This window comes from Chrysochloris asiatica, unplaced genomic scaffold (assembly GCF_000296735.1).
Source record: "Chrysochloris asiatica unplaced genomic scaffold, ChrAsi1.0 scaffold00064, whole genome shotgun sequence".
Classification (NCBI taxonomy): Eukaryota; Metazoa; Chordata; class Mammalia; order Afrosoricida; family Chrysochloridae; genus Chrysochloris; species Chrysochloris asiatica.
Window position 1 is genome coordinate 6,964,210 of NW_006408582.1, and position 15,036 is coordinate 6,979,245.

The 15,036-nt window shown below is 42.1% G+C and overlaps 1 protein-coding gene across 1 annotated transcript in view; it reads left to right on the forward strand.

Moving 5' to 3' along the window:
* The window catches only part of SCARA5 (scavenger receptor class A, member 5 (putative)), a 197,836-nt gene that overhangs the window by 34,517 nt on the left and 148,283 nt on the right, over positions 1-15,036 (forward strand). Inside the window, exon 2 of the mRNA XM_006864350.1 lies at positions 2,221-2,349. Within this exon, the coding sequence (XP_006864412.1) occupies positions 2,221-2,349 (129 nt within the window). The remainder of the gene's footprint in view (positions 1-2,220; positions 2,350-15,036) is intronic.

Genomic DNA, 15,036 nt, shown 5'->3' on the forward strand with positions numbered 1-15,036 from the left:
AGTGAACACCTGAAGGCTATGGAGGTAATGATACCTGTTGGTGCAGTTAAGTGTTGTAGAGTCAGTTCCTACTCACAGTGACTCTGTATAAGGTTTCCTAGGCTTTAAATCTTTTTGTGGGAGCAGAAAGCTTCATCTTTCTCCCACGGAGCAGCTGGTGGGCTCAGACCACTGACCTTGTGGTTCGTAATCCAGTGCTTATCCTATATAGCCTCTGAGCTCCTCAATGAGATCTGTTAGGCGATAAATAGCCCCTGAAGTATTTCCGTGGTAAACCCAAACTTCCAAGGATCTGCAAACATCACACCATGTTTGAAAATGTTTTCTAAATATCAATTCTTTTAATAGCTGCACAGATACCTTTTCTGTTTCCATACCTTTCTCATGTGAAACACATGGCAGTCAGCACCACTCTCGAAGTGCAGGAATCCCTCTGAAGTGATATGTACATTTTGAAAAAATTCTCTCCAGTGATATATTTTGGAACAATTTGAGCTGTACATAAAAATTATGCAGAAAGCACAGAGTTCCATATACTCCCTTCTCTCCCTCCCCTATGTAACTTCCCTTAATATTAAAATTTTACATTAATATGAGTACATTTGTTATATCTGATGTACCAATTGTTGTTGTTGTTAAGTACCATCGAGTCAGTTCCGACCCATAGTGACCCTGGATAGGGTTTCCGAGGAGCGGCTGGTAAGCTTGAACCACTAACCTTGCAGTTCAAACGGCTTTGCAGTCTGGCACATTAACCCACAGTGCCACACCAGGACTCCAGTTTCGTGGTTTACATTACGTCATGTGTGTCGTAAAGTTCTTAGGTTTTAACAAATATATAATGTTATCAAGCCACCATTTCAGTATCAAGCAGAAAGTTTAACTGTCCTCAAAATGCCCTGTTATCCATCTATTCATTCCCCTTCCTCCCTCACTACTACCTGACATTCTTACATGAACTGCGGTGGGAGGGTCTGAGCAACAAGGGCATGCCTTCCTTTCATCTTTCATTTGACACCTACAGGCAGATTAGTAGATTTCCTGACCTCTGGGCAGATGGACTGAGAAGGCTGTCTTGAAGGAGAGATCAAACTGAAAGAGGTCTGGGGGCCAGTCTACCTGGACCCTGATCCAGGGTTTGCCACTAACCTTTTGCCTACGTGCATCAGTTCTCCTATCTGGAGCTCAGATCCTGATCTGCCCGTTGGGCTAAACGATCCTTAAGGCCCAGTACAGTGCTGGAATTGTGCTATTTCATTTTGGCTGAAAGTTGGTAAGTCCCACGTTGTTCCATAGCATGAAGTTACTATGTTTTCCTAAACCCTAAGGAGCTCTGGTAGCGTAGTGGTTACAAATCGGGCTGCTAATCTCACGGTCAGCAGTTCGAAACTACCAGCTGTTCCATGGGAGACAGATGAGGCTTTCTGCTTCCATAAAGATTTACAGTCTCCAAAACCCTGTACAGGGTCGCTCTGAGTAGGAACCAACTCCACGGCACACAACAACAAAGTTGCAAATTGGTGACCAGATCCAGCTTGCAAATGTGTCTTGTTTACACTCCCTAGTATTCTTTTTTCTTCTGAATTAGTTGCCAGCATTTAAAAATAGGAGGGTTTCTCATCATCATCCCTGGCTTGTCTTGAAGATCTCTTGAATCTAGCAACACCCAGCCCTCCTTCCAGCATGGCCACCTGTCCTAGATGAGGCCTCTGTTCTGGTTTACCACCAGCCTACCCAGTCTGCTTTGCTCATTTCTATCCCTTCCTGGGCACTAAACATATTTGGGCTTGCAACTTTTGATTTAAATTTCCTTCACAATCCCCAGATCACCAGGGACACTGACACTTGATAAAGAATACATATTTCAAGATAATTTTAATTCTTTCCATTGCTTGCACTGGCTTTGGAGGCTGAGTTAGTGAGAGAATGTGAGTTTGTGGAAATGCCTGCCTGGTGTAGAAGGCTGGAGGGGAGCTGGAAACTGACAATTCTGTGATGGATCTCCAGAAGACTGTCAATATCATGGATATAATTTGTGTTGTAAAGTTCTTAGATTCTAACAAATATATAATGTTATGAAGCCATAACATTGAAGGTATAGGAGTGAGTTGCAGGTGAATATGTGTGTGCGTCAGGGAGAGGTGAGAAAAAAAAAAAAAAAAACAACTTATGAAGTTTTCAAGTGTACTTTTTCTTCCTTTTCTGAACCTTCCTGTGTAGATCCATGCCACCGACGGAGGGCAGGAGGCTGCTGTACCCAGCTGGGTTCCCTGTCAGCACTCAAGCATGCTGTTCTTGGGCTCTACCTACTGGTCTTCCTGATTCTTGTGGGCATCTTCATCTTAGCAGGTAAGAGCAGCCCTTTCCTGTCCTGGGTTTTAAGGGTAAGGACAGACAGCTTAAGAAGTGAGAGCAGATGGGGCAGCGAGAACTGGGGCCTCAATTCTTCATTCCCACTGACAAGACCCAAACACTGTCATTTTAACCACGGGCACTACAAAGGAAGCAGCTGGCTCATCTTTCCAGCTGGGCGCCACTCTGAAGCAGTCTGGCCTGTTTCATGTGGGATGAGGACTTGGCAGGGGTGGTGTGAGTTTGTGAAATCGAGCTGCTACAAGCGGTTTCTGACTTTTTCTACATTGTCATGGATCATCGTGCAGTACACCAAGGGGTCTCCCTCCATCTCCAGGATGTGGGTTGCACCAAGCAGGCTGAGTGTTATCTGTCCTGACATATGATGATATGGGCATGAGGTACTTAGTTGTTGAGGCCTATCAGGGCCGTAGTAAACCTGGCATCCTTTGAAATTACTGGGGTGGGCGCACAGATGATACCCTCATCCCTAGTTTCTGTCTGCTAGACAGCTAGATTAGGATTTGGAACATATTCTCTCCAAAGATAAGCAGAGCTCACTGATTTAGGAAGTAATTAAACTGAGGACCTGTTGGTCCCATGCTTTGAGCAGCCCAACACACCATCCATAGGAATTCCCCCAAGCCAGGATTGATGCCCATCTTTCTAGCTAGAGGTATATGGGGCCTGACAAAGTAAGGCCAAGGGATCAGTTTACTTCCACCTATTTGCATCTTATTTAAGTAACTACTACTTTGTGCCAGGCTCAGTGTTAGGATTGGAGATATAGAATTAAATAAGATACACTAATTTTAATAGAAAATCCTCATGGAGTTCCCAAATATGAAACACACACACACACACACACAACCAAAAGCAGACCCAGTGTCTTCATCAAAGAGCTCCTAGGGCCGTGCAGAGAGAAACTGTGTCAAACAAGAATGTGATTGGAGCTATGGTTGCTGTAGACACATGCTGTGATGACGCAGAGGAGACCCACAGAGTAGAAGTGTGGGTGTTGCATGGGGAAGGGTGGAGTCAGTCAAGTGAGGCTGCTGGCCAGGCAGAGCTGACTTGAACAGTTGAGGGTGGGGGCCTGGAGTTAACTCTAGGGCAGGAATCTCGAGGTTAAGACCTTGCAGATGATCCGTTGATGGAAATCTGAGGCAGATGCCCAGAATCTCCCTGGTCTTGACTCAGTTTCTGTCAAGTGGGACTAGTCACTTGGGCCTTAAGATGAATGGTCAGTGCTGCCTTCATCCTGAAGTTTCCACACTCAGACCTCAGGACATACATTAGGGGTGGTGTCTGTACCACCAACCATTAACCTGGAGGGTGGCCAACAGCAACAATGAGAGAAACTCATGATTCATCTCAGGGACCAAGGGATGGTGTTCAGCAAGAGCCATCACCAGCCAAGTTAGCCAGAGAATGATTTGAACATATTCTTGGGCTGTTTAGTCAGAGATTGGGATCTGGGGTTTGTGGGCTTGGCTGCCATGACCATAACAAATTTCTAGAATGTTTGGAAAGTGTTTCAGGCCAGTATGAAAGCCAGCTATGGTATTACAAGTGCTCCACTGAACAAGAACATCCAGGTGGCAGAGGGGGTCAAGAGCAGAGAGACAGAGATGGCTGGGGCCTGGAACATGTCTCTGGAGACCTAGAGGGCCTGAGGAAGAGAAGGCTCACAGGGGAGTGAAAAGCCCTTTTCTGGTGCCTGAAGAGCTGCTGTGTGGAAAAGGAAGGTGTGTTCTGTATGGCTGTAGCGGACAGAACTTGAAGAAATGGGTGGATGCTATAAAGACAGATTTCCATCCAAATTAAAGGAGAGTTTGTGTTTTTATAACAAGTAGTGTTATCCAGCATGATGCAGAAAGTTTTTTCCCTGGCTTAGAAGCTGAAGTGATACACAGTGACATCCTGGAAGTTTTAGAAAGGAGGGTGGAATATGGTTTCCCAATCTAATGAAAATGTTCTCTCTTTCTTTCATTATAACATGTACAAACCTGTAGAAAATTTCAATCATTATAATCATCTTCAAACTTGATGGTTCTGGATATCAAATTGTGTGGAATTCAGGTGGATTGGCATTGATCTGATGAAACACAGCATCCTACTTTGGGTCTAGTTCTGGGTGCATTACCACTGCCACCTCTCCAGATTCTTCTTTTTTTTTTTTTTTCTTAATTTCCTTGATAAGGAAATGATGCACTTACCCAGTGCTTACTTTTCCTTATCTAATTGTTGTTCTAATTATTGAGATTCATGTGTGTTACCTGAGTTTCGAAAGATATTCTTTTTATGATACATACTGTTGCAATTTTTAGAAAGATACTTTGTTGGAGGACACTCCCCAGTGTGACTTTTGTGTTTATGAAAACAGATTTCTTATGGTGTAGAGACTCAGTGTAGGCATTGATAGATCGCTTTATTTGAGTGTTTTGACCATGCCTGTGTTTTTCTTTTAACTTTTGATTGTGAGTTGAGTGAAGGTTTACAGACAAGATCATCAGTTTTACATTCAACAAACAATATGCTCTGTTTCATCTCGGTGACTACAATCCCCTCCATGGAACAACAGTTATCCCACTTCCTCCCTGTGGTTCCTGTTTCCATTCCACCCACCTTCCCATCCCTTCTCACCTTTGTTTTTAGGTTCATGTTTCCCCTTTGATTTTGAATGACTGACTGTTCCAGTATTCATAGTGAGCATACCTTACTAGTGTTGTTGTTCCCCCTATGGGGGTATATCTACTGCTTGGCTGAAAGTTGGACCATAAGGCTGAGTTCCTTTCCAGACCTGAAAGGTACTTGAGGGCCACAGTCTCCGGTTCTGCCAGTCTCTTTCTGACCAATAAGCCTGATCCTTTTTTTTTTTTTTTTTTAATTTTGAGTTTTGTCCCATATTTTCATCCATCTGGAACCTTCTAATGTGCTCCCTTTCAGAACACTTGGTAGTAGTAGCTAAGCACCATCTAGTTCTGGTCTCAGAGTTGTGGAGACTGATGTTCACATGTGCCATTAATCTGTTGGACTAATTGATTCTAAGCATCTTCAATTCTCATCACTCTTCTTTCTTCTGCACATGGAGAGACCGATAGCTGCACCTTCTCCCCAGGTTCTTGTCCACAAAACCAGGTTGGCCTCTGTAAGAAGTTTGGTGAGGCAAGTCGATGAGAGGGTACAATCAGCAACTGTATAGGGAGGAGACTTGGGGATATGGTAAACAAGGAGGTCCTGTCTAATCATATTGTTGTTGTTGTTGTTGTTGTTAGGTACCATCTAGTTGGCTCCAACCCATGATAACTCTATATACAACAGAATGAAACACTGCCCAGTCTTGTGTCATCCTCACAGTTGTTCTGTTTGAACTCATTGTGGCAGTCACTGTGTTAATCCATCTCATCGACAGTCTTCCTCTTTTTGCTCCCTCTATTTTATCAAGCAGAATCGGGTGTGGCAAGGTGGGTTAATGCGCTAGACCGCAAAGTCGGTTTGAACTGCAAGGTCGGTGGTTCAAGCTCACCAGCTGCTCCTCAGAAACCCTATATAGGGTCGCTATGGGTTGAGATCAATTCAATGGCACTTAATAGCAACAATGTTTTATCAGGCATGCTAGCCTTCTCTAGGTATTGGTCCTACCTGATGACAAGTCCAAAGTACATGAGACAGAGTTTCACCATCCTCACTTCTAAGGAACATTCTGATTGTACTTCTTCCAAGACATGTTTGTTTTTTGCTTCTGGAAGCTGTGGTATATTCATTCTTTTCCAACACTGTAATTCAAATGTATCACTTCTTCTCTGGTCTTCCTTAGTCATTGTCTAGCTTTTGCAAGCATAAAAGGAGACTGAAAATACCATGACTTGGGTCAGGCACACCTTAGTCCTCAAAGTGACGTCTCTGCTCTTTAACACTTTAAAGATGTCCTTTGCAGCAGATTTGCCCAATGTAATATGTCATTGTTTTCCTGACTGTTGTCTTCATGGGTGTTGATGTGTGAATCCAAGTAAATTGAAATCCTTGACAATGGCAATCCTTTCTGCTTGATCATAGGTAGGATATTTCTTCAGATTTACACTGATTGACACACCCAATGTTGTTTAGTTAATTCCAATTCACAGCAACCCTATAGGACCCATAGGGTTTCCAAAGTTGTAAATCTTTATGAAAGCAAATTACCTCATCTTTCTCCTATGGGAGAGTTGGTGGATTTGAACTGCTGACCTTTTGGTTAACAGTCCAACATTTAACCCATGGTGCCACCAGGACTCCTTGCCTTATTGAAGACCTGCAGTAATGCTCCCTTTCACAAAATACCAAAGTGGTGGGGAGATGCATGGATCAGTGTAACCCAGAGATTGGCCATTTGATAGGTGTTCTGCTATGACCACTTCCTCATTTTGGGTAGCATCTGATCTTCAGTGTCCTAAATGTTGTCTTGCACGTCTATGTTGACAGATATCTTGTACATCTTACAACAGCATGACAAAACTATCCACTGCAACCAAGTGCTATATCTGAATCCTTACTGGGACAATTCATATTACAGTCACTTCATTATATAACTCAATATCTTATTGGAGTACAAATGCTTGCCCTTAGAATTTTTTCAATTTTACAAAATGATGACCTAATTATATAAAAATATTAGTTTTCCAATCCTGTATGGGACTTTTCTCAAGTCTTCCTCTTACTCAAACATTCAAAGTAAAAGGCAAATATTGGACATCATGTTTAAGTAATATCACAGATTCCTTTGTAAAAAGTTAACCCATCCATCACCTAAATTATTCTCTTAATTGTACTTTCTTGCTGTTGTCTAACTATCCATTACTAGGAACTTCCCTTTGATAGTCTCATATCATCACTGTGTTTTGTTCCTTCAGTTTACGACATTCCATCATCTCCTGAGAAGGGTGAAACAGTCAATTGTCCTCATCCTCAAACTCCTCAAAGATTTTTTATCTTCTAACACATTTTGTTTACTACCTGGAATAATGGGTCCTTATTACATTCTGTTCCAGATTTTTTATTGGAAAGTACAAGACAAGGTGGTCTCTGTGATGGGGTTAAAGAGCTAGTAAAGTTCCGTCTTATCCACCATGACTACTTCTGGGACCCCATTGTGGTGACAAAGTGTGGTCACCAGGAACCATGCTGCATATGTCTCCTATGAAATGCCCACCTCTTCCCTCCCTATTCTTGTCATGAGTCCATTGATGAATTTAAGTTCCCACTATGAAAATGAAGAAGCGGAAGGGGAAGTGCCAACATTCCTGAGACTCTAGTTTGGGGAGAAGCTAAAGCATCAGAGCAAGGTTGTTGTTGTTGTGAAGTGCCGTCAAGTCGGTTCCGACCCATAGCGACCCTGTACAGGGTTTCCAAGGGTGTAAATCTTTACGGGAGTAGAAAGCCTCATCTTTCTCCCGCGGAGCGGCTGGTAGTTTCGAACTGCTGACCTTAAGGTTCGCAGCCCGATTCGTAACCACTACGCTACCAGAGCTCCTTATCAGAGCAAGGTAAACAGTAGCAAATGGACTGAGGAGGGCTTCTGGTGGAAAATAGGCTCATTCCGCTCATACCTTAATTGACTTTTTTCATGCAGCAGGCAGGCATAGCTGTGATCATCATCAACAAACACTTAACTTGCACACGATTACACAGTGGAATGAGCCCTGGAAAGAAACAGCCACAAGGTTTGGGCCTTGTACTGCAAAGCTTGAAAATCTTAAAGGAACACACACATTAGGACAATATTAAAATAGTTTATGCTATATGCCTGATGATGCAAAGGAGAGTCTGATCTTTGAGGGCTGTTGTGGCTGGGGAGGACCTTAGCTATAAGAGAGCAGAAGACCAAGTTGTCCAAATGTCACTTGACATAAGCACCCCTTTTCTTGGTCATCTCATTTCAAGCAGGTCTGTTCTGACACTCCACAATAAGAGAGAGCCCTGTACTCTGAGCCCACATCCACTTATACTACAGGTTACTGGTGCTGTTGATGCATCTTGGCAATAAGAATGTGGTGCACCTTTATTGGGAAAGTGCCAGAAATGATCAGAAACATCCTTGTAAGACTGTATGGTAAGACTCTTGTTGAGGACATTGTTCATTACATTACATAGTGTCAACTTTATGAGGACTCCTGCAGAAGTTATTTTCTGCCCTAGACTCAAAAGAAGATATGATTTTCCTGAAGAATTTGTTTTTACCTTATGCTGATGCTGGTGTGCCGTGGAGTCAGTTCCAACTCATAGTGACCCTGTATAGAGTTTCCAAGGCTGTAAATCTTTATGAGAGCAGAAAGCCTCATCTTTCTCACATGTAACCGCTGGTAGTTTTGAACTGCTGACCTTAAGATTAGCAGCCCGACTCATAACCACTATGCTACCAAAGCTCCTTCTTACCTTGTGGAGACTGTAAATTTGAAAGCAATTATAATTGTTTTCAAGGAGGTAATTAACATGAACTGAAAGCCAGTTGTCATCTAAATGTAAAGTGTGTGAATTTGAATGTAGTGCAAATTAAAACCTGGAGACATATCTGTAGGCCAACTATAGCAAGTGTGTAGACTTTTTGGAAAGGATTTTTGCATTAGTCTTCAGATTGGCTCAGGATTGGGCAGTATTTTGTTCTGCCGTGCATAAGGTCACTATGAGTCAGTACCAACTCCATGGCACCTAACAACAACAACAACCTTCATTCTTGGCATCATTTAGTGTCATTGTACTTGTTCCTCCTTATCCTGGTTCTCATCTCCTGTGATCTTAGCGTATTTTATGTATCCTCATCAACTGCCTTAATCCATTCTGGAACAAGGCAGGGTTTTATGCACACTTTTGCCTCCCCACCCCCTACCTTAATACTACATACTTTATTTGAGTCTTCAAATACAAAATGTTTTAAAACATGTAAATGGATAAATAAATTAATGACAGGCAGAAGGAAGCCTGGAGCAGATCTTATTTTGGGAAGTGGGGCAGGGGTAGAGGATTATTATAGTTTTAGTTGAATATCTAAACAACATAGTAAATATGGGAATTATTATCCAAGGACATCTGGCTACCAGCAGTTAAGTGTAGAATTAATATACTAATACACACATACTATATATGGTGTTTACATTAAGATATAGAGGAAATATTAAAACAGGCAACATCATGCAGTCCTTTATTAGTGATTAAGTGCATGGACTATCTGAGTGACCTTGGCCAAGTTATTTAAGCTTTCTGTGGCCAAATTTCCTTATTTAAAAATGGTGGAAGCAAATATGCCTACAGAGTCCCTGCATGGTGCTAACCCAAAAGGTGGCAGCTTGAGTCCATCCAGAGGTACCTTGGAAGAAAGGCCTGGTAATCTACTTCTAAACAATCAGCCATTGAAAAACTGTGGAGCAGTTCTGTTCTGAAACACTTGGGGTTGCCATGAATCCAAATCGACTCAACAGAAACTGATATGGATGTACCTATTTCATTGGATTGTTGTGAGAATTAAGTAAGTTAAAGTATTTAGAATAGAGTCTGGCACACAGTCAACACTATGGAAGTATTAATTATTGCAATTTATTATTGCTAGCACTTCTACTATTAGTATTCATCTTTTTTGGCATCCTTTGCAATTATGTAAACTTAATAATGTGAACTGGGAGTCAGAAAAACTTGGATTTACTTCTAGCTCATCCATTAACACTCTATTGTTGTTGTTGTTGTTAAGTACCGTGGTGTCGGTTCCGACTCATAGTGACCCTGCACAGGGTTTCCGAGGCTGCAAATCTTTACGGGAGCAGAACGCCTCATCTTTCTCCCGCAGAGCAGCTGGTAGTTTCAAACTGCCGACCTTGAGGTTAGCAGCCCACTTCATAACCACTATGCTACCAGAGCGCTATAATCTTGGGCAAAATCACTTTAGCTTTCTGAACCTTACTATACTCATCTGTAAAATGAGTTGAACTAGACCAGTGTTTCTCAAACTTTCTTGACCATGACTTGGTGGCACAGTGGGTTAAACATTGGGCTGCTAATTGAAAGGTCAGCCATTTGAACCAACCAGCTGCTCCGTGGGAGAAACAAGGCAGTCTGCTTCTTGAAAGATTGTTGTTGAGTGCCATCAAGTCAATTCTGACCCATAGTGAAAACCCTATACAGGGTTTTCAAGGAGCAGCTGGTGAGCATGAACCACTGACCTTGCAGTTCAAACAACTTTGCAGTCCGATGCATTAGCCCTCTGCGCCACACCAAGACAGCCTTGGAAATCCTATGGAGCAGTCCTACTCTATCCTGTAGGGTCTTTATAAGTTGGAATCAACTGGATGCCAGTGGGTAATGGAGGCAAGTCTTTGAAAAACAATGGGTTAAGTAATAGCTCTATTATTTTATGTGTCAGTCAAGAATTCTAAAACAATAGCTGTATTCTCTTAAGGGTATGGGCACACAGGTCTAACTTCTGGATTGAAATACAGGCTATGCCACTGTTGTTATTGTTAAGTGCCTTTGAGTTGGTTCTGACTCATAGCAAACCTGTATAGTAGCAAATCTGAGAAGTAGCTGGTGGGTTTGAACTACTGACCTTGTGGTTAGCAGTCTAGTGCTTATCCTGCAGTGCCACACCAGGACTCCTAAATGACTATAATCTTAGGGCAAATAATTTAACCTTTCAAACCCTCAATTCCCTACAAAACAGGATGATAATTGCACCTACCCTATAGACTTCTTGTGAGAATTAAATCAATTAATACATGAAAACTCTTAGTACCTTTGTTTAGAGCTGTTGAGTCAGTTCCAACCCATAGTGACCCTGTATAGATTACATGAGGAGTGGCTGTGGATTTGAACTGCTGACCTTGCAGTTCAATCTAACCTTGCAGTCCAGTGCTTATCCTACAACACCACACCAGGACTAGTGCCTGGCATGTAGTAAATGCTCAATAAATATCATGAGGGTGAGTCAAAAATTATCCATACTCTGTAGAATTTATTTTAAAACAACTTTTAGAAAAACAAATACATCATTTTTCAATATAATCTGCTTGCTTTTCAATACACTTTGTCCATCTATCAACAAGCTTTCGTGTTCCCATATTAAATAATGTTTTAGGCTGAGCAGAGAGCTATAAATGGACTGTTGTCTTCGCCTCTTTGTTAGAAGTGAACTTTTGTCCTCCAAGGGCTGCTTTCAGGGTGTCAGCAGTGTGGGCAAAGGTATGCAGACATGCATTGTTATGCAAGATGACAATGCTCTGTGCATTTAATCTGAAGTTTAGACTTAAGCTCTTCAGTGAGCATCTCACTGTAACAAGCACTGTCGATTGTAGAACTTTTTTCCTGATAGTGTTCCAATACTGGCCCTTGAGAATCCCAGAAAAAGCTGTAAGCATCAGTTTTCCAGCTGATGGTTGACATTTGAACTTTTTCTTGGTCTGTGATTGAGGATGTTTCCATTCCATACTCTCAGGCTCATAGTGGTGAATCCATGTCCTGTCATCAGTAATGATTTTTTTATTTTTCAAAGAAATTTTGCCTTCCTTCGATTATTGGTCCAAATTTTGTTTGCAGATGTCCAAATACTTTTGTTTACATTCTTCCATGAGTTGTTCCGGCACCCATCTAGCACAAACTTTTCAAAACCCAAGTCTGTCGTGGATTATTTCATAGGCAGAGCCATAGCTGATTTGTAAATGATTTGCCATATAATCCACTGTCACTTGTCTATTTGACAGAATCATTTCACAGGCACGCTCAATGTTGTCATCAGCCATGGACATGGACAGATGTTTTAATATAACTACAGTGCAGATAATTTTTGACTCATCCTTGTAGATATTTTTATTATTGTTGAAACATCCGAGGAATTTACTTTCAGCAAAGTATTAGAAACAAACTTGTTTAGGCTGAGCTCTAAGTGATTATTTCTATAAACAGAGAACTGTGCTTGGTATGTTGGTGGGGGGGAGATATGTGCCTACATACCACATGTTTTTAATAAACACACAGGGAAGTTGAGAAATTTAACTTGCAGGATCATGGGCTTACCGTGACAGCATAGGGCTCAATGAGCCAAGAAATAGGACAGTGTTTCCAGCATTGGGCTATTTACTGGAGAGAGAGAGAGAACAAGTGTGCACCAGCTCTTAGTGCCAGCCCCACCCAAGGTACTGAGAATTGTACCCTTGGAAGGCACCTCAGAGGACATCTTGTCCAACCTCCCTCCTAGGAAAGAACCTCTTTCATGACTTCCCAAACAGATGAGGTATTGTTCTTGTACCTACAAGGGATAGAAACATCCTTATCTTCCTTGACTACTCCAGACACATTGTTTCTCATTCATCTTGCAGGAACAACCCATAACAAGGCTTTCTCCTCTTCTCATGATTTTTCCTCTAGTTGGAAATACCAGGCTAGGCAAGTATCTTCAGCAGTAGCTTATTTGATCTGGTTTTGGAATTTCCATGTATTTATGCCTCTGACTTAACACTTGTCACATTATATTGAAATTATTTGTTTAAGTGTCTGCTCCCCTCTAGTCTGAAAGAAAGCATTCATGATGAGGTACTGGATCTTGTTCATCTTTGTAATGTCAGTAGTATTGTTGTTGTTGTTAAGTGCGATCAAGTTGATTCTGACTCATAGTGACCATGTATAGGGTTTCCAAGGAGCAGCTGGTGGTTTGAACTGCGAACCTTGTGGTTAGCAGTCCAGTGCTGATCCTACAGAGCCACAGCAGGACTTCATCAGAAGTGTGTTGTTGAATCGACCCGACCCATAACAACCCTCTATAATGTTTCCGAGGAGCAACTGGCAAGCTTGAACCACCAACCTTACAGTTCAAATGACTTTGTAGTCTGGCGCATTAACCATGTGTAGTGTACTACTCAGTAAATGCTTGGACAAAACTGAATCCCTCAACATAATGGCCATTCTTCCCCTTGCAATTCCACCCAAGAAATTCCAGGTGACTGTGTGAGTGGTCTGTTGGTACTGATGTGTTCTAGCTAGAGCAGCGTTGTGGGGCTGGGAGCAAGTTTAGTTTGGACACTCCATGTATGTTGTTGTAGCCTTTCTAGAGGTGGCTCACGGTGACATGTGGCACCACATCCATACAAAGGAATAATCATGTGGATTCCTTACCCCACTCCACCACAGATCTCTTCCAAAGGGAACATTTTGCCTAGTGAGGGCTCCTCCATCCACTGTTAGTACAATTAGATCTTGCTAGTTTTATCGTTGTTTTAACTAAAATGCAGATATTTTCATTAATCTCAGTTAAATGTCATCACATTGGTTTCTGCCAAGCATTGCAGCCTGTTGGATCATTATGAATCCGGCTTCGGACATCTGCCATTCTAGCTTTTCCTTTCAGCTTTGTGCCATCAGTCATATTTGAGTCAGTCATCCCACCCAAATTCCCATTCCATAGCTTGTTGCCACGTGTGTGATTCCAAGATGTGACCAAGGAACACAGCAGCCACGCGTACACTCTCTACTCCTTGTGTCCTATGCTTGTGAGGTAGAGTCACCTCCTGGACTCCCTACCAGCCTTCTTACTTCAACTTAGACTATACTCACCTAAGAAATCAACTACCCTTTTCCTTGGGTCCCATCATGCTCTGTTGGGCCTTTCCAAGCTACAAGAGCTTCCGTAACAGAAGGTATCCCCAGTCTCACCTTAGATCTGAGAAGAGTGGAAGAAAAAGAACCAAGAGACCTTTGACACCTTACTTCTCTACCAAAGATTTCACTGCCCAGTAGGATGGCCCTTTCATAGCTCTCTGACCTTAATGGGTGCCTTCAACTTCATGAGGTGAAAAAGTAGGGGAAGTAGAGGCAGTCAAGTATAGTCAATGGGTCTTCAGTCAAACCATTAATTACAGTCATTAAGACTAGGAAGGAGACTGTACTCAGCTACATCTTACTGGGTGGGGTTCTTCCTCTACTCAAAGGGCCAAATTTTTAAAATAATTTCTATATCACTCCCTGTTTTTTATAAGTAAAGTTTAATTGAAACCCATCCACATTCATTGCTTTATGTATTGCCCACTTGCTTATGCAAAGGTAGTAGTCACAACCGAGATTATATTGCGCACAAAGCCTAAAACATTTACTATTTAGCCTTTAATAAAGTTTGCTGTTCTCTGCTCCAGTTTTAACACTGGCAACTAATTATCCATTTTTATCTGGATTGTGCTTCACAGTTTACAAACAATTTTCACATGCATTATGTCATCTAATCCTCAGGACAATCAAAAGGAATTTAGAAAAGAGGTCACAGTTTATAGATGAGACCTGGCCTATGGACACACAGCTAGTGGGTGGGTGTCTGACTACAAATGTGAACTCTGGACTACTCTTACCCAGAGCCCATGGAGAAGTGCATGGGTACTGGGGGTCAGACAGCCATGGTATCAATCTTGACTTTGCCACTTTATGGGGGTACCATGGTAGAATCCTCACCTTTCATATAGAAGACCTGGGTTTGACTCTTAGCCAGTGTATTACTACACGGCCTTCAGTGGAGGCTTGTGTGTTGCTATGACACTAAACAAGCTTTAAGTGCACTTCTAGACGAAGACAGATTAGGATGGAAGGCCTGATGATCAACTCAGATATTAAAACTCTATGGATCTTTACAATAGCAAAAAGATGGAGACAGCCAAAGTGCCCATCAACTGAAGAATGGATGTC